At 43.3% G+C, this 20,978-nt stretch overlaps 1 protein-coding gene across 6 annotated transcripts in view; it reads right to left on the bottom strand.

Moving 5' to 3' along the window:
• The window catches only part of FHOD3 (formin homology 2 domain containing 3), a gene marked incomplete at both ends in the record, with an annotated part of 417,341 nt that overhangs the window by 33,737 nt on the left and 362,626 nt on the right, over positions 1-20,978 (bottom strand). For all 6 annotated transcript variants that reach the window (XM_084252166.1, XM_084252168.1, XM_084252167.1 and 3 more), the window contains 3 exons: positions 4,196-4,354; positions 14,398-15,287; positions 19,503-19,799. In XM_084252166.1, coding sequence (XP_084108292.1) covers positions 4,196-4,354; positions 14,398-15,287; positions 19,503-19,799 — 1,346 coding nt within the window. The remainder of the gene's footprint in view (positions 1-4,195; positions 4,355-14,397; positions 15,288-19,502; positions 19,800-20,978) is intronic.

The raw sequence follows: 20,978 nt of genomic DNA, 5'->3' as shown, positions 1-20,978 counted from the left end.
AACAGACTGTAATACCAAAAAATCCAATCACACTCTGGTTTAATGCAAAAAAATAACAAAATCAAAGACTGGACATTTGACAGCAAGATGAGTAAGCATGCAGCTGTTTACATGATGCTGCTTCAGGATGTATCTTGGTCGGGTAAGAGCTGTCCTGAGCCAGTGAGTATGAGCAGAATTAGTCATGTGTCCAAAGACAGTAACACCAAATTGCATGGAAAGCTCTCACTGTACATAGCCAGAGTGAGGCTGCAGAAGGTGAGTCTTAGCTACCTCTTCCCCCAGCATCCTCTTCATTATGGACCTGAAGCCAGAGATTATGTGGACTTCATAACTTGAGCATCATGGGGGATACTCAGCTACAGGGGCTCCCTGCTTTCCTGCAGGTTTACGTTACTGACCCCACCTGTCACATAGAGGGTATTAATAGCCGAAATACTCTGAGCAGATGCTATTTTCTTTCATGACATCCAGGATTTGAACTCAACTCAGTTTCAAAATGAAAAATTGTATTTCAAGTTGCTTAAATGCTTACTAATTCTAAGCATATACAAGAAGGTCAAAATAAAAAGTGTCAATAACTTCTTCAGAAATCATTTTCCTGTGATGATTTTAGTCGCTTTTCTTTCTTTGGGAAAGTAATCAAACAATGTTACTTTTGTTTTTCATTTCTGACTAAGCTAAACCATTTATTCATTGTTGAAGATTTATGAAATTGCCATCTGCCATTTTATTTTATTTTTTACACATTAACTGACAATAAAAATGGTCATCAGATAGTGGAATGGCAGGTCAACACCGCCTCCTATAAGATGATGGCCCTTTCTTCTCCATGAACAGAGGAGATGAGAATGAGGAGGTGCCTTTAATTTGCCCTTCTCCCATGTCAGTAGATATATAGATGATTTTATGATCATACAGTTTCACAGAAAAACATCAAACATGACCACCATGTAATAATCACAGTGTTTTTTTTTTTTTTCCACTTTCCTCTAGTGTCTTTCAGCAATGCTTTAAGCATATTTGCTTTTGTATCTGAGAACTGTATGTTAGAAAAAAACACATCAGTCTCATTTTAACAGACATAGCTCTGGATGAGAATTTAGTACAAAGATTTTGGTGATAATAGCAGAAAGGTAGAACCTTAGAGCTGAGGTTAATGTGGATGCAACTTGCACATTGACACTCATGTGACAATGGTTTTCTCCTTGTGTACTTATCTGCATGGAGGGATATTTTATACATATGCATATAAACACATATAAGCATATGCATATATACACAAATGTGTATATATATGCACAGTATACATGCATATATATGTATATATGCATATACATACTTTTTTTTCACTTGTCAAGTTGTCTTTATAGTATCTTCTTTTGTTCTTCTGACTATTCAGTGAGGTACATAGGGCAGAAATTATTGCCCCAAACTTGCAGAGGAAGTGAGTCACCTGCAGTCAGGTTAGGTACATCAAGGCAGAGCTGAGGAACCACTTTGGGGCTCCCCCTACTTTTTTAGCACCTGCTCCCTAATTCATGGTGATTCAACCAGAAACACACATCTACCAGTGCAGCCAAGGTGCCCACTCACCAGGGAGTTCTGTTCCCTGGCACTGTTGAGTGACTGGCCCTGTACTCTGGCCCCCAAATGGACACTCATGGGTGGGATTAGTGCCACACAAAAGCTAGAGAAGAGTCTGTTCTTTTGTACTTGTGGCCAAAGGGAACTTATGTTTCTGGGATGCTGACAGGACTGATAGCCAACAGGGGCAGGTCAAATGTCACTTGGGACTGTTCGATTGTATTACCCTCTGAGTAGGCGAACACCCTAAAAATTAGAAAAGCAAGAGAGAAAAAAGTAAACCTTCAACCTTCCATTTGTGCTTGATAGTTTACCTGGGGAAGTATCAGTATTACCACATAGAGAGGGCCCTAGAATATTGTTCTGAAATTTAATTTTCCTATGAAAAATGACTTAAATTGGTTTAGTTAACTACCTCTTAGATTTTCACGACAAACCCAGAAACAGACTAATGAGTGGCTCAGCTAAGCCACAGGACACCACTGTCTGTATCTTAATCACATTTAGGCACACGGAGGTTTCCAATGGCCCCATTAAGCCATGATGCCATGCTACAGAGCCTGCTTCCAAGAAGCAGACAGTTTGGCAAAGGGCCCTCTGGACAACAGCTGGAAATCTTATTAGTAAAGATCTGTAATACACAACTTCCACCCCTTCTCAGTCCTGGTTTAACTCTTGAACAGTAAGCCTGGAGCAGCAGCTTGGGTAACTGGCTCAGCACATGACGAGACCCTCCATGTCACTCAGGTCCCTAGGTCAGTGACCACAGACTGCTGCACATGAGGCATGCTTTGTTCTTTTCCATCTGGAAGCTTCCATAATGTTCCTCTCTGTATTTGTCTGCTGTCATCTGACTTTTCTTTATATTCTGTGTCCCAGTTGGCTACCCACCCACTTGGCTGCCCACCAAGATATTCTGACCTGCTTTGAGGCCTGACCACAAAGGGGCTCAACCGCCTCTCCATGCACTTCCCTTCTTGCACCTTCTCCCAGAAGAGCACATGTACAGGATTCTCTGAGGACAGCTATTTGGGCCAGTACTGAAGTCCTTGGACTGCCCTAACAAAGTGCTGCAAACTGGTACCTTATCACACCTGAAGTTTATTCTCTCCCAGTATGAGCAACTAGAGTCTGATATCCAGATGTCAGCTGTGCCATGCTCTCTGCAGGCTCCAGGTAAGGATCTTCTCGTGCCTCTTTGCAGCTTCTGGTGGTCGCAGGCAACCTGTGGGGTTCCTTGGCTTGCAAAGGCATCACCCCAATCTGTCCCCATTGTCACATGGCCTTCTGTTATCTCCCTGTGTGTTCTCTGTCTTCACATGGCATTCTCCTCTCTGGGTCTATGTCCAAAACTCCCTCTTCTTATAAGGACACCAGTCACTGGAGTAGGACCCATTCCAGTATGACCTCATCTTTACTTGATTACATCTGCAAAGACCCTACTTCCAAATAAGGTCACATTCTGAAGTTCTGGGTGGATAGAAGTTTGAGAGAGACTCTATTCAACTCAGTACAGATCTCTAAGAAGACAATTTTTCCTGCAGGGCCTCTTTTCTTTCTCCCATAAAGCACAAAGGCACACCTGTCTGGCTTGGTTGAGAGACCACCTTGCCCCAGCTCCCCCATAGCCCCCTCCTACTCTCAGGGCCATGGTGAATCCAACACAGCAGCATGAGTGCTTCCTCCACAGTTTGTCTTCATTGGGTCTCTTTTGATTTTTTCAAATAAAGCTGCATTTGAGTGAACCCCAACTATGGAAAAGCTTTAAAGAAATCCAGACTAGAGGTTGGGTTGGGTGTTACCCAATGCCACAGTGAGTGTCCTCAGATCCCCACTCTGACCCAGTAGGACCCCAGGACACAATGTCCTTTGGTAGGAATCTGTGACTGGGCCACTACTCACTCTTTATCTGTTATTGGCACATTAGAATTAATTTGTCACAAACCAGTCCATGGTAAAGGGACCAGCACCAGCCCATGGTGAAGGGAAAACAGGGCTTGGGGAAGGACACTGAACTCTGGCAGAGCAGGCAAGCAGTGGTCCAGCTGGGCCACCTCCAGCTGTGCAGTGGGACCCATGTCACCTGCCTCTCTCCACACAACATTCATATCAGCAAATGCCAAGGACTCAGTTCACTATAAGTTACCACATCATCTTTCATCTCCAACTTATCACATCAAACATCTCTCTCCATACCCCAATGAATGCCAGAAGAGAAGCAAAGTCATTCACCGGGAGGTGAGTCCACACAGAAAACTCTACTTTTGAAACTGTTCAGTAAATATATTTTACTTAAAAGGACCAGCAAGGAGACTGTCCCAATCTCCTAGAAGGTTCTTCTTCTTCCACATTGAGGTAGGTGGACATTGGATAGCCAAGAAGTCAGTACATGAACCAGAGATTGAAGATATCTGAACTTCATAGGCCAAGGGAGGCTCCCCTCCTCCCAGAAGTTGAAAAAAATGTGAGAATTATTAACATTATTCAGAGTCTGGCTGAGAGAAAAATAGCAAGCCACCCTGCAGAGAAAGTCATATTGGATACAGTAATGCTTTACATATGGGACATATTACAGAACACAAATAATGCTTGATAGAACTTCTCTTACCTCAATTCCTTCTTTGTTTAAGGCATATTCATCAAAATTCAAAATGGCTATCTTAATGGTTCTTGGAGGGGGGAGTACCGTCAGGCCAATATTAATAGCATTGCTCCTCTTGGAATCCAGGACGATGATCTCCTGTCTTTTTCCATCTGCAGCAGTTTTCTTGGTGACAAAATAAGGAGAACTCCAGATTAATGCATCACCTTTGGTCCTTGCTGTGTTTCATTATTGAAAGCAAGCTCACTACTTATTTAGAGATGAAAACAAATGGCCCCGACTCAGCTCAGGGAAGGACTGGCTACTGCTCAGCAAAGAAAGAGATCAGGGATTAGCTCTGAGATGCCGCCAAGCTTGGGTCAGCCATGAACTTCACGAGTCAGACACATTACAAAAGAAAATTGATTTTCCTTCAATTGGGAAAAATGTGATATTCACAAGAAAAAAAACACTTTTTTTTTTCCATAAAAGCAGTAGAAACCAAACTAAAACTTCTCAGAGTTCCCCTCCTGTGGTTTGAAAGGGTAGGATGTGCCTTGGTTGGCCCTGGTGCCCGTGGTATGCCTGGGGGAGGATGAGCTATTACATGAGCTGAGAACACAGGAGTGATGTGAAGAATCTGGTAACGCGGGCCGGTCAGCACTTGTGGATCCCCTCATAATGCACGCTTCCTCTGGCCCTCACACCAGAGCACCCGCCACATTTAAAATCTACAGGGCTGCCCAGTGGGTTCCTGAGAAGGGATCTTCCAACGAAGGGCAATGAAAGGCCACACATGGTGAGGAGGAATGGAGTATGAATAGGCATAGAAGGCTGAGGAGGGGACAGGGAACAAGAAACGTCCAATGTCATCGCACAGCCCTTGTGTGTGTGGCCTCCCTGCTGGCCTGGTGCTCCTTGGGGGAAGTAATGGGCAGAGCCCAGTAAGTGTGTGAGGTGCTGAGCCAACACTTGTCTTTGCCCAGAACTGAGAAGGCCCTTAGCTTCCGGTTTTAGCTCCCAGGAAGCTATGGGTGGGGGTTCTGGGGGGGGATGGGGAGCAAGTGGGGAGACCTGGCAAACTCTTTGTGTGTGCTCAGGTTTCCCTTGAGCCTAACAGAGCTGGGAGGATGATTATTTTGATTCATGTAACAAGCCCAGAATGACAAAGATGAATGCAGTGGATAGGGGATGTCCTGCCGGAAAAGACACACTCAGCACAGAAATGGGCAAGCTCCCTGAGGCCACTAACTCTCCTGGTGGTGGAAGGGTCAGGGTCTAGAGGAGCTGACACTTAAGTGGGGACCTGATGAGGATCTAGGATCTATCCTGGGGTTGGAAGGAAGACAAGGAGATTAAAGGTGCCTTTATCTAGGGTACTGGGAATGGCCAAAGACAAGCTGGCAGCATGGAGGAGCCACATTTGGGGGACTGCATGAGTCAGTCCGGGGTTCTGACTACACTGTGCAGACGGGCCCCAGCCAAGCAGCGGACTGCCAATCACCATCTGGCTCCTGCGTGAGGACTTACCCTCTCCTCTGAAGAAGGGAACTTGGTGGGCAGAAGCAGCTGAGCTGTCTGGAGAAGCTGCCAGGAGAAATGGGCTGTGGCCCCTTGAGTCCTACATGGTCTTTCCAGACTCAACTGCTAAAATTCTATTTTAGATACTTAAGTATGCCTTTGGGAATTAAAATTTTGTTGTGAACAAATTCACTGAAGGCATCCCAACTATTTGGGGACATGGTGGCCAGGAGGAGCAATTCCTGTGGGTGTGGCCATCAGCTTTAAGCAGTGGGTTCTCAGGGACATGTGGTGTTGATACACCCGTGATCTGCCCAGCAAGCTTGTCTTCCATGTACTTAATCAAATAAGCTTATTAGGAGCCCCTGAAATTTAGCTTTTTAATCTAATTTAATATATTATTTTACATATGAAATGTTAAAGAGGAATGAGAAAAGGTTGGCAAAATGTTGAACACAGGCAATGAAGAGGGATATTACAATTTGCAAAGTCAACATAGGGATCCTGGGTGTCCACTCCCCCGGACACAGCAGGGCACATAACCAACATCCATTCCCTCTGTCCTGCTCACCTAGTAGACAATGATTTTTTCAGGCTGGCAATGTGTCTGTTAAATCAGTTACCTCCCTGGACCCCTTGCAGCTAAAGTTGGCCCTCTCAGTTTTGACTTTTGTTTTCCCAATTAATCCAATGGACCATGCCTTTTACCCTTCTCCTTTCTTCTTGCCTAGAATGTGGACTGAGTCTTGGAGGTGCAGTAGAAGACACTCGTGAGCATAAAGAATGAGCAACTTAAGGATGGTCATGTGGAGACAGGGGGAGCCTGGGACCTGGCACTGAAGCGGCAACTACCCACAGACAGGCTCCAGCAGAGGAGGCGAGTATCAGAGGTGGGAGTTCCCTGGAATCATTAGTTCTTAACTCATCTATCTAGGCCCCCTCAGTCCAGGAGCCAGGAGAGATGCCTGAGCAGGCCCAGCCCAACTGCAGCCTTTGTGCAAATGAGAAAAGATGGTGTCCATGGTAAATAGCTTGAAGGAGAACACAATTCAGACTGTAGCCCTTCCTCCTTAGTCAGCATCCATGGGCGGCAAATGACCTACTCATGTGGTGATTAAGTCTCCATGTCCTTGTCCCCATTCCCAACTCATTTGGCACCAGTGGACAACACTCCTCCCCATATGGAGAAGCAAACTACCAAGCATCCTGAAGAAATGGGGAGAGCTATTCTGATAGATGACTCTACATGTTTTCAGAGATTCCAACCACCTTGGGAAGGAAAGAATAAGAATTAAAGTCAAATCTAAAACAGAATGATCCAATTTCTGGATTTTATCCAAGAGATGTTTTAAATGTTCTTCTTTATGATTAAAACAGATTTCCCACTGGGTGCTACTGAGCACTCAAGAGCTTTGGGGTCATTCTGCCCCAGGGGAGGGAGTGGGTGACGTGCCCATCTCTCTCTCCCCCCTATAATAACTGGAGCAGCATCTGCAAGGGCTTGTCCAGGAATAACATGTTTCTCGGTAGGAAGTCTAGAATTTAAATGAAGTCTACTGCCTCTCATCTAATATATATTTAAAATAACTAATCAAAAGTCCAACTAGATTTGTTTTTGAAATTAGAAAAAAATCCCAAATTGAATATAAAGTATATGCATAAAAAAGTCAAAAATATTCTAAAAAGTATGTTATATATAAAATCTATCAACCATAAAAACATCAAAAAATTGATCGATAAATCTTCCTTGATTTAGGGTGATACTCTAAGCTAAAAATACCATAAGTCAAAATGCATATAATATACCTAATATACCAATCATCTCATCTCATCCTAACCTATCTGAAATATGCTTAAAACATTTATATTAGAGATCAGTTGGGGAAAATCATCTAATGCAAAATCCATTTTATAATAAAGTGTTGACAATCATGGATTTTATTGAACATATACCAAAAGTGAAAAACAAAATGCCCTAATTCAAAATTCAACTACATTTTCTACTGAATGCATATCACTTTTTGTACAATCATAAAGTCAAAAAATCATAAGCTGAACCATTGTAAGAGTAGTGTTGGCACTAGTGTAGCTGGAATGATAGAATTGAATGATAGTGCAGAAAAAGCTCTCACACCATGGTTCAAGGTGTTCCAACAAAGACACCAAGGTATCAATCAGAATCCATATGAAAGTCCATTTTCTATACAGAACCAAATAAAGTAACTTAAAAAAAAGTATGGTAGTCAACACCATGACACACCAGATTAATGGACATTTTCCACAATAGAAAGAGAAAACTCCAAGACAAAGCAGAAACACAGGCTTGCATGGGAATAGCCCAGCATAATAGGACAGACTCAGGAGCTCTGAAGGGTAACTGAAAATCTTCAGAGCAGCAACGCATCTGGGGGTTCAGTTGGGGTTTACCCACCCAGATCTGTATGACCTTGGTCAGTCATTGACCTTCTCTATGCCTTAGTTTCCCTTCTGGAATCTACCTGACAGGGGTTTTGGGAGAATGAAATGAGATAATGGAACTAATCCAGTGAGAACAATGTCTGGCCCAGGAGAAGCACTGCAGAAGTGTCTTCTAGGCTTGAGAGAACAGTGTTAGTGGTACTAAAATAAGCAAAGCGCTTAGGGTAATGTGACATAGCAAGTACTTCCTAACATAAGCTCTTAGTTATTTTTACCTCCATGACTCCTTCTTAATTTTAATTTATTGACACTGTATTTTAAAACACATGGTTGACAATGTATGTATTTCATAGTTAATGTAGTTACCTTGTTCCCTGATGAAAGGTATACATAAATAGGAATGTTGGATCAGATCAGAGTCACCACCTTGAATAAATGAGAGCTCCAGGGAAAGTGTAGACTTGATACTCAATTTAGACTGCAGACCTGCTTCCAATGGGCCTGGATATCTCATAAGGAAGTTTGTGAATGACTGATAATATACATGGATGCTCATGAGTGTCTTTGCAGATCCTTAGGCACATGGAAACTCAGGTGGGACTAGATCTAGAAAATGAGCATGTCCTGGGTGGTACTGAACATCTCCTTGCAACAACGATGGTTGAGAATGTCTTATAAGGAGAATATTATGGTGATGTCACAAGCCAAAAAACAGACTAGACTCCAGGACTAACAGAAAGGGGAATTTTGGGGAACAATCAGGAGTGTTAAAAAGAAAACTTGTACACAATGGAAGTGCTTATGTTAATTCCACCAAGACTTAATACCTAATTTAAGTGCAGCTTCATACTCCTCCTGGAATGTAGTCCTAATTGGTCAGTATTGAACTTCTTGGCCAGCACCAATATGGCTCTTTTCCATTTCCCAAATAAGATAATCTGCCATAAGACCTTTTCCCACACGCACAGGCAGGTTACCTAAGCCTGCAGTAATTCCCTCTTCCTTTCTCTTGCCTTCTTTCTGCCTAAAAAGCCTTCCAGTTTGTATAGCTTTTCAGAGAACCTTGCTAAACGGGCTGCTGCCCAATTCATGAATTCCTTAATAAAACCAATTAGGTCTTTAATATAATTGGGTTGGATTTTGGTTTCTGAACAGGAGTTTCTCCTCCTCTGCCAAAGACATGGCCATCTCCATAACTCAAGGCAGACTAGGCAAACATTAATTTGCTACCATTAATTAGGAGAAGCTCAACATCATTCATCTAAGCAGGAAACAGTTCTGATCAATCAAAACCCAAAAGTCATATTTAGATCAGTGCTTTACAACTGGAGTGTACAAGAGAATTCCCAACAGTGATTTCTGGGTCTCATCCTTAGAAGTCCTGAGCAGCTTGGTCTGGGCTCAAATACCATGTTTAAAAGATCTCTGATGCAACTAAGGTCACTGGTTTGGACTTGCAAAAGGTGTAAAGGCTTTTGAGATGGGATTGTTGGGTGGGTAGAAAATTTTCTTTCAAGAACAGAAATGCAAATAGGAAAAGAAATAAAGGAGAATAATTCTTAGCATACAAAAACCTAGTTAACTCCCCTCTCTGTTCCAAGATGCAGCAGACTGGTCCTGCCATTTTTATAAATAGTATAGAATAACATCCCCACAACTGTAAACAATGCAGGAAGCTTTTGTCCATGTTAAAATCAGCTTGATGTGCCCAACAAATGACAAGTTCATCCCAGTTCTAGGGGTTTAAGTTGTCGGTTACTAAGAAACATCCCTTCCACACTCAGGGTTTGGGAGGCTCTGAGTGTAGGCACCTCTGGAAGACATGGCCACATGTTCTGCTGCAGCGAACACCATGAAACACAGGTGTGGTTCTTGGAATCCCTGTTCTACCTCCCCACACAGGTATGGGGGCTTCTGTCTATGGTACTCCATGATCAGAAGGTCAAGTCCCAAGAAGGACTGCTGTGGAGGCAGAGAAGTCCATGTGAGGGAAAAGTAGGGAAAAAAAGTGCATGCATGTGTGAGGGAGTCTGATCATAACTGAGGAGGTACGAGGTCTGGTCAGGTGATTGTGGCTTGTTTTCCACGGTTTCCTGAAATGCTGCCACAAAGGATAACCCTTTGAGGGTTTTTTTTTTAATTAATAAATTTTATTTTTATATTCCCCATACAATTGCAATCCCCCCCTTTTGAGGTTTTGAAGAATAATTTTATAGAAATAAAGGATGTAACCTTTAAAACAGTTGTTGTCACCCCAGAGGGTGCTGGGACTGAAAATAGAAACTGGGCTAAGGACGTGATTTATTATGAGAACTCTGTGAGTCTGGGAGAATACCACTAAGAGGAGAGCACTTCCATGAAAGGCGAGCTACTGCTCAAGACTCTCAGCATCCTGCCACAGACCTTGTGTCTGGCTGGGTAAGCCACGAGTTCTAGAAATGGTAAATCACTCCCTGCTAACTGCCAGGATACTAATGCCACAGACTTTCAAAGCTATGCATTGAGAAAGTAACAATGATGCCACAATATAATGTCATAAAGATTGTGACAACTATGGCATTTTTCTCAGTCCTATAACAAGACAACAATATATATGGGAAAGTGTTAGGCAAACAACAACAAAAACCATATAAGTCTAAAATAAAGGCTGGAAAACAGTTAGGAATAAAGTTACTGAGGAACTTACCAGAATAGGCTTGCCTTATTGTTAAGTTTAGGAAAAAAGTATTCCTTTCCCCTATTTGTTGTTTTGATCTTCAGTAGCAGAGGCCCACTAGACACAGTTTCAGTTTCAGGATAAATCTATTTTATCTATGACCCTAACCAGGAGACTTCTAGTTATTACAGTGGGACTCCCGGCACATACCAGGACCATCCTGGATACACTAGGATGTAGGGTCACCCCTCTGACGTTCCAAAGTTGGGTTTGGCATTTCCAGGTAGAACTCAGGCTTCCTGAGTGATGGCAAAGGAAATCACATAGCTCTTAAGTCCTGAACTTGAATGAATACAGAATAGGGAAATTGAATGAATACAGAATAAAGTCTTTTCTCAGGAAATAAAACCAAGGGGGAGGAGAGTGATAGAGAGTGGAGAGTGGTAGCAGGGAAAAGTGGTCCCCTGGCGCCTCAATTTTCACTTTAACTCAGTGGCTCACAATCTGGGTTGTGACCCTGGAGATTTTTAAAAATACTCACATTGGGGTTCACCCCCAGATCAAATAAATCATCCATCATGGGTGCTATGGTGATAAAAGAATTACGGAGACTACACTTGAGGGGAGAAACTAAATACTATCCAAAAATTAACAACAATGTAAGAAATTAAGTATCAAAAAATTAAAAATGAAAAAACAACACATTCCAGATAAAAAAAATGCTAATAGTTTCTGGTCTGCTTTGAAATATCAGCATAAAGTTGACCAAATTTCTACAAATCCACTCTGGAGTCCTCCCCTCATGTTAAACATAATGAACCCAAGGGAGTCAGACAGCACCCAAAGGAAGTTAGGGTCCCTTTCTTTTTGCTGGTCTCCCACTCCCCACACCTCCCAGTTTGACTGTAACTTGGGTGGTAGAAGCTGCCCTTTGGGAGCAAGAGAGACTTAACACCTTTGATTAGGCAAGTCGGTTGGGGCCAGTTTTTTGGGGCTCCTCAAGGTGACAACAGATCTGTGGAGGGCACATTTCTATACCCCCAAGGATCCTTCCTGGACAACTTGCTTTGGGACCACTAAAACGATCTCCCACGGGATTCACCACATTTCAGACCAGCAGTAGAAATACTACATGAAGAAATTCAACACAGGGTCTGTTTTCATCACAAGCCATATTTAAAGTCATCTTACTGAAGATATGTACGTATTTTTCTGCTGAGTGAGAAAAGTAGATCTAGTTGCAGAAATTATTCGGAAAGGAAACCAACAAGTACATTATTCTGTCTTATCATCTGAAATTTGATTTGGGGAATGACTTGGTCTGGGTAAAGTTTTTGTTTTTTTTATGGAAACAAAAAACATTTTCCTTTGCTCTGTGCTGTCTTGTGGAGTTAATTTCATTTTAGCTTTGCTGTGCTTTCTTGTATCTAATGAAAAACTCAGGGGACTGGATGTGGACGTACCTGTTTACAGCTGTATTTTATGAAAATCATATTCAAGGGTTAGAAGCAGAAGTGAAAATGGTGATACCTGTACCGGTACCATTTTCACAAGAGTCAACTTTCCAATATGATGTGTTCTAATCCTAATTAGCATTCTCAACTTTTTTAACATTTGCGAATTAGCCACTGTCTAGCCCCTCACCACAAAACAATATAAGCTCCTGAGTCTTATGGTAGAATAATTTGGAGTGAGTTTAGTAAATTTTTCACTATAATCCTTTCCTCTTATGCTCCCACTTAGTACCAACTAGGATGACATTTGTCCTTCGGCAATGAACTATTTTAAGCAAGGAAGAAACTTGGCTATTAAGAGAACATCTCAACCAGACTCTTATCACCCTCTGAAGTGGGACTGAGAGGAGAGTAGAGCCATCTATCTTGAGTCTACACAAGGCAACTTGTTATATTGTCCTTTCCTTTGTAGAATGAAGTCAAAGTGCCTTGACCACCAAAGTGTTACCCCCTTTCATTCCTCCCTACCCTGAATCAAGGGTCAGCCTTTCCCTGACAGCCTCCAGAATGAGCAATCACAGAAGCACAGAGGGTGAAGCTGGTCACAAGAGTCCACTTTGGGGAGAAGTCTGTAGGAAACTAGTGAAATAAATCAATGGATCGGAGGGTGGTGGTAGCGAAGTCTGGTCCTGGGTAACTTGGGACTACAGAGATTGCTGTTTTAACCCCGCTGGGCCAATCTTCTCCTAGATGCCAGACGTGACTTTAATAATTGTAGGGGCCATGTGGGTGGATCAGAGCTGAGGAAGTCAGGACAGACAGACACCAAGAGGGGAATACAACATCACTTTCCTAGGGGTCATTTTCTAGAAAGGACAAAGGAGTTCAGTCAATTTTCAACTAAAGGAGAGGACCCACTCTCCTAGCCGTTTGGAGTTATAAAGAAGGGAACGCTTTAATTCTGACTTGGGGGATTCTTGAGGTTGGAAATGGTATAGAGTCATATCCTGAACCTGGGCAGAAATCAACACAGGGTAACCAGCAGCTTGGGAAGAACAGCAAGTGCTTTCTGATCACTGGCAGGAATCTGATAAGAAAATCAACTGATTACAACTCCTTAACCTGGCCTGTCAGCATCACACAGCAGCGACAGGCACCATCTCTGTCACTTGACTCCTTGTCTGAAGGGCTCACTTGTCTTGAGGATGCTGCACGTACTTTCGGGTTCAGATTCGTTGCCAAGTGGCAGAAGGGGAGGAGTTCAACTCAGCCAGAGTGATGACAAATGAAGTAACTTATGGGCTAAAATTAATTCATGATATTAAGGCCTACATACACTCTCCTAACTTACCCTAAATTACATTTTACAAGTGTTTCCTCATATAACTTTGATTTTTCTGAGTAAGGAGAATAGTCTTAACTCTGATTAAAAACTATAATAGAGCCAAAATCACAAGGTGTTTTTTAAGCAGTTCTTTAAGATATGTAAAGGAGAGTCAATTAATGCAGTGAATAATTAGAATAAAATCTGACTCACTATCTTGTACTTATCAGTGTTCATTAACCATGACTTCACCTTTGATGCTCAGTAACTTCACGAACAGTGTTTTCCATTTATAAGAGAAGACATAACATCTGGAAACATCTAAATAATTGCAGCATGATGACTGATCCAAGGGATTATCCAAAAAAGTGTCACTTGGATTGTTGCTTTTGCAAACGCATTGTGTGATTATAGCTGAGGTTCAAGCTACTATCAACTATAATCGATGAAGATAAGAGTAAATAAACACATCCCCCAATAAAGTCCAGGGGGTTGATAAATTAGCAAGTCTACTTTCCTCTGGAAACTTTCCTCTATCTGAACGTACTTTGGTTACTCTTTTTGTCTTTCCCTCTAGGTTATTTGGTTCTTTGAAAGCTACTCTACCTAATCTTTCTAATAAGCTGGTGTCCATGTTAGCTATTCAGCATTCCCCACCATTTAGCTTATACCTGGCATGCAGCACAAAGATTATTATATTAATATAAGACCAGCTTTTTATGCTAACGGAATTTCATTTTCAAACATATACCTTATTAAAAGGAAGGGTATTTTATATAGCACAAAGCTCTCCAGTGCTACTCAACAGTGGAAAGCAACACTGCAAATCAAGAAGCATGCTGGATGCTAGCAGTACCTTTGAGACGGACAGTTCCTTAGACTTAGACTCAAACAGATGCTCCAGCCTGGACGTGTCCACCTTGATAGGTTCCAGTTTCGACCACAGGAATTCTCTGCAGCGGCGATTGTTTTTACAGGGCCACTCAAACGGCCGCACTTCATTCCAGAACAGACGGATGGTCTTCTTTTTCTTTGTAAATGCTGGCTGACCCCTGGGTACCTGGGGCCACCCTAAGCCCTGAGGAGCATTGAATACCGGAGGAGGAGCCAATAAATTACCAGGGACAGGAGGGGGAGGCACGCTGTCCAACAGGGGTGGAGGGGGCGGGGGTGGCAGGCCCAGAAAGATGGGTGGGGGTGGGGGCGGAGGCCCGGAGGCCTCCCTGTGACCTGGGTCCACGTCCAGGACATCAATGTCATCCTCTTCCCCCAGGTCAGTGAAATCCATGTCTTGGATTCTGAGCTCCCTAGGGTTGGCCATGAGCTGGTCCCAGATATAATCCGATTCAGTCTTCTGCTGTGTGGATGCTTTCTCAGAGACCTTCTCACTGGGCTCGGTGTCAGAGGAGACAGACACTCTTCCAACATCCCCGCTGTTGAATTTTTCAGCAAAGGCTTTCACACTGCCCCGATTGTCCAGACAGTCAACGTCCACCCTCCTGATGCTCTCATCCTGGGCCAGAGAGTTGGCCTGCAGGGTGGATATTCTGCTGGCCAGGCTAGCTACTGCCTCCGCCCCCTGCTCAGTCCTGCTGGCTGGGCTTGCCTCCTCTTCCTCCTCCTCTTCCTCCTCTGTGGGCTTTCTGTTATGGGCATACAGCATGTCCAGCATGAACCGTTTGTTGGTGAGGATGTCGCCACACTGCTCATTTACACCGGCATCCTGAACACCCGTGGACCACAAAGCTGAAAATATACAGAGGGAAAAATGAGAAAGTGGCAGGGGCCTGCCTACCAGGAGAAGCCCAGGTAGTAACTGCCTGCATTTTGACATTAGAAAAGACGGGGAAACAAATCGAAGAGATCTGGTCACAGCTGACAAGATGTTTTTGATCAGGAAGAAATGCTACCTCAAAGGACCAGTGACAGACCCCAGGGCACAAGACTCTCACATGCGAGAAAATGCTCGTGACTGCTGCCTAGGCTCAGGGGAGAAATTTCCCTCACCTTTCCTACCTATCCATGACTGCTGGCCCAGAGCCACTCAGCTGCAGGTAATTGATGGGCTTTTGTCTTAACTAGATACAAGGAGGTAAAGATGATGCTCCTTCATCCATGCAAGTGTTGGAAAGACTGCAGAGTCATCTCTGTTCCTCCTCTACTTCACATCTGTATAAAGGGCCTGGATAAATACACCAACCATGCCACTTTAACTTCACAGTCACTTGTCTTCAGGAGACCATCAGTGTCACCTGTCAGTTTCATCCATGACCTCCCAGCTAACTTTTATACTCTTCTGTCCTCTAACCTTCCCCACCCATCTCATCTTCATGTAAGGATGATCTTATTTTTTGCCATCTCAATGGATGAAATCAGTTCTTTCAGTTCTTCCAGAACCGCTATTCTATATCCACCCAGCTGCATCTGCACCCCAACCATGACAGTCCCCCTGTGACTCCTATAAATCACAGTTGACAAACTTAGCAAGGTAAGCCAGTCCAGCATTGAAAACCCTCTAGCAATTTTCTGTCCTGCATCTGCCATGCTCCTCACTACACCCTCCCTACTGACCCATAAACATTATAGAATTTCACCCACCTTTAAAAAGAAAAATCCCTCTTGATCCTGCTTACCCTCCCTCTCCAGCTAAAATCTAAATCATCTTCTTTCCTTGCGTGTAAAGCTACTGCGAAAAGTTGTTTGCTCAGTCTCCAATCCCTCTCCTTCTTCTTGCCTGTACCCAGTCTAATGAAGTTTTTGTCCCCACCCTCTTTTCAGCGATGCACTTTTCCAGATGACCAATAACTTCATGTGGCACTAATCTCAATGACCCTTCAACAGACATCCTTCATTTGACTTCCAGGATGCGATACTCACTGGTTTGATTTCTTCCTTCTGGCTCCTCCTTTTCAGTCACCTATTCTGGTTCCTCCTTATGTTTAACCTTTAAATGTCTTAAAGGTTGAAAACATCTATACTCACTTTTCATCTACACTCACTTTCTTAGTCATCATCTCATCAAGTTTCAGGGCTTTTAATATCACCTTCTGTTCTCATACCAATTCTCCTCCCCAGACTTGCTTCTCCTGCCCTGGTGTCCTGTCTCTGATACGGTAAATTCATTCATCTTGCTGCTAGTTCCAAAATCCTGAAGTCATCCTGGTGATTCTCAACCTCCACTCTACACCCACCCAACCCAACATAGCAGGGAATCCTGTTAGCTAAATGTTCATGTTACATTCAGAATCCAACCACTTTTCTCACCACCTTCCCTGATACAACCCTGGCCTAAGTCAAGGTTTCTTCCCTGCAGAGGTCATCCCTAGCTGCTGTCTGCTTCCACTCTTACCTATCTTTCGGCTCAGTCTTTCAATGCTATCACCTTTCACTGAGAAAGAAGTCAATGCCCATTCAATGTAATAAGTCTTGCATTATTCCACCTTAGCATTATTTCACCCCTTACCACTGCCACCATCCCAGATGGACATGAAGCTCTTCAGTTATAGCAGTTCCCTGCTATTTCTAGACCTCAGCAGGCATGATTCAGGCAGGGAGAGGAACTGGAGCCCTGTGCTCCTGTTTCCATGGGGTGGTGCTATATAGAAGATAGCCTTTCCTTTGGTCCCATTGAAATAACTGTGAGGTGAGTAGTGGCAGAATATTTCCCATTAGCACTTTTTAGTGCAGGGCAAGCATTAATAGCCAAAAAGGTTTTCTGTTCTGTTAGGTAATCCTTTACCCTATCCTTTGGCTAGGGGAATGGGCTTTGTTTGGAACTATACAGTCCAGTTTTTTTCTTTATTAATATAATTTTTTTATATATGTAGTTCATTGTTCATTTTTTGTCTTGTATATTTCAAGAGCCCACGGCTGTCTGCCTCCTCCGTCCCACATTTCAGGGCCCTCATATGATTGACTGCTCTGTCATACTCAGGGTGTTGGTACTTTAGCTATAAGAGGGAGGAGCAGGGAGCAAAGGAGCTACAATAAGCCCTCCTATGCTAATGCCATAGAACAGAACACACAAAGCAAAGAAAACAAATACCACACACCCAGATAAGTTGACTCCTTTTTGCATCCTACAAAGTCATTCTCAATTAATAGATACAAACATTAGAAATATGATTGGGGATCATTTCAGTTGCCTCTGTGACTTAATTGAGAACATTGTGAAAAGCAAGAGTTGGGACATAGCTGCCCTGACTCCACAGCTGCTATGGTGCCTATGAGCAATGGGATTTTCAAGAACCAATAAGCTAAAGCAAATAAATACAATCAGCTCTTTTAATAGCACCAGAATGAAGCTGAAAAACCACAGCAGAGCCCTAATTCCCAAGTCTACACACCTGGACACCACCAACTTTTGAGAGTGCATCCTGGTTTTTCACCAGGAACAGTCTCCATTTTTGGAGAGTTGTCCTTATTTGGAAGACTATTGGACAATCTGATCCAAGAAAGTTCTATTTCTTTGCTTTTTTTTTTCTATTTTGTTATGTTTCAGGCCTGCTACACATAGTTCTGACAAATAGCAAAGTTATTCATAACAGATAAAACATAATTTTAGGCCAAACTGATCAAGAAGACTTACCCAAGACACCCTGAAATGGGATCATAATTATATTCAATGTGAATAATAAAGAATTTAGGAGACTAATCTGACTTTCAAAGAAATTAAGTATCAATATATGCAATACCTCTTAACACATGTATCCTCAACCAACTGGACAAAAGATTTTTGATGCAATAATTCCAAAGATGTAAATTAATAGTCTTTCAGTCCTCCTTTTTAATGGTATCATAGTGATTAGCAATATTCTAACTGGTAAAAACTGAAATAGCAACTATTTTTGGCTAAGCCATTGACTGACAGTTCTCACGGATGTTGTTAATTTCATTCATTCATCCATCCATCCATCCACTCTCAACTTAGAGACAAAGTTCTCAACCTGTGAACTAATGAGCCATGTGTAGATGCCACTGGTCTGCAGGTCCTTGTGGTGACTTCATGCTGCCCTTTGGGACCAAGTTGTAAGTTCCTTGAGTGTGTGTCACTGTAGCTTAATGAAGGTTGGCTCACAGGAAAGCCCTCACTGGGGAGAGGGGGTTCCTGCTCCCTGCCACCCTGGTTGCACATAGTCATGGGAAGGAAAATCATCCCCCATGGATCATATATGAATCACAATAAATGATTATATGAATCATTTACAAAATTATATGAATCAATCACAAAATTCTCTGTGGCACCCTCCCCAATCCCTGGTAAGAATTAAAACTCTTTTTGGCCCCTAATCATACAGTCACTATTATGAAAGTGAACTAAATGAGTATCAGGTATAATACCAAAAAAGATGGCATTCTGTAAGGAGAAGCACACACTTGGTACCAAAAAAAAAAAAGAGTGGTCGGGGACATGGTAGGACATTGTTTGCATTGTGTCTATTCCCGTGTAGTACACCAAATTGACCCCCCCACACAGGAAGGAAGCACTTTCTGGAAGGACTCATTCAATTCATTTGGACAAATTGTCTCTGGTCTGAAATACTTAGTCATAATGGCTTAACACATTTCCCTCAAAGAACAATTCCAAGGGAGTAGATAGCAACATGACACATCTTAATTTAAATCAAATAAAAGCTACACCTACTGCTACCAATTAGAAGGAAATGAGGAATCTCCCTTTTAGGGTTTATGCCTCAGGAAAATTCATCTGTTGCCCTGATTATCCAGGTGCTTTCTTCCCATTTGTGGAAGTAATGGTGTAACAGCCTGCCAGACGGTGGTGGGGGCACCATTCCATGATGTGGGAAGAGGCCAGCTGACCGACTATGTGACCACATTCTTCACCTCCACATGTAGGCCAGCGAATGAGCTGACCCGACAGGTCATCTCAGAAGCAAGCAAACCAGGTCCCTGTCGTGGGATCCTCTGGAATGTGATTATTGAGAAAAGGGACTTTATTACCATTTCCCCTGTCCCTGGAGAGCTTGTCCTCCTTCTCCTCCCTCTCTAAGGTGCTGCTGGAGGATGAGATGCTGGAGGCGGAGCAGTTGTCCCTCTCGTTCACCTCCTCGTTCTGTCTCTCTTTCTCACTGAGGGAGGCTCGCTCTTCTGGCTCGTGCTCCAGGGCCTGCTCCACTCCGCTCTCTGTCCCCAGGTGGGCAGGGGCTATTTCCTGGCTGGCCTCATCAGCAACCTGCCCCACCTCTGCCTCTGGTTCTGGTTCTGCCTCCGGTTCGGGAACAGGATCCCCGGCACTCACTGATGGGAACAACAGTGGAGGTTACAGTCACAAGAGGATCTTCTTGAAAATGTTAGGTTAGGTATGAACATGGACATGAGGTAGATTTCTCTGTATTATCTACAGAGGTAGGAAGAATTCAACACATGGTCCCCAAGAGTCCTGTCCCTTGGCTACTCAATCAGTGTGGGCCCTGCTGGGAAGGGATTGTGCAGCTGACATTAAGTCTCAAGTCAGTTGACCTTAAGGTAAAGAGATTATTGAGGTAGGCATAAGCCAACCTGTGAGCGTTTTAAATCAGAGAGTCTTCTGATTAGCTGCAAAAAAGGAAGCAGCAGAAATGGAGAGAGATTAGAAGCTGGGGGAGGATTTGGTGTATCAGTCCTGGCTTTAAGATGCAGGGGAAGAGTTCTGGGTCAAGATGGTGGTGTAGGGGGCTGCTCCCCGCAGTGGTGTATTTCATCAGTCTGCCTGTTCTGTTCCCCACTCTGTCTCTGGTGAATCCTCTCACCCTCCTGCGCATCTGGCCTGTACCCAGGTTCTTGTATAAATAAGTAAATCTTAAAAAAAAAAAAAAAAGATGGTGGTGTACGAAGAACCTGAAGTCACCTCCGCCCACACACATATTAAATCACATATGAAATAATTTACATGGAAAAGAAAGAAAGCCAGATAAACAGAGCTTTCACAACAAAGGGTAAAAGAAAAGCACTGAAATTGACAGGAGAGAGATGCTCTCCCAAGAAAGAAACCCCGTTCCAGGCACAAGGATTCATAGTTGGGAGGGTTCTGAAGGTGTGGTGGGCTTTTCTCTGAGGAGGAGGGAGAGAGGTATGTCTTATATTAAGTTCCCCAAACCCTTGATCCAGCTCAGCAGTGAGTCTCTGGAGCACCAGTGAGAAAGGTCCAAGAGAATCAAGGGTCAACAGGGAAGGACCCTTAAGGGCACACACATGACTCACCTGCCCCGGGACTCAGCACAGTAACACTGGTGCAAACATGTCCAAATCATAGGTGAAAGAATTCTCCACCTATCATCTGAACAATATCTACCTGAGGCAAGAAGGTTTAGGGACAATCCTCAAATCAAAAACACTGGCAGGTACCACACTGGCAGCTTCTTGCAACTTTTCTAATGTCATTGTCTCTGGGTACCATTTTGTCACCTCCTCCTCCAGTCCACTAAAGTCTGTGGAGGA

This window comes from Talpa europaea (genome assembly GCF_964194135.1).
Source record: "Talpa europaea genome assembly, chromosome: 13".
NCBI classification, from domain to species: domain Eukaryota; kingdom Metazoa; phylum Chordata; class Mammalia; order Eulipotyphla; family Talpidae; genus Talpa; species Talpa europaea.
This window is presented reverse-complemented; position numbering and strand designations above follow the sequence as displayed.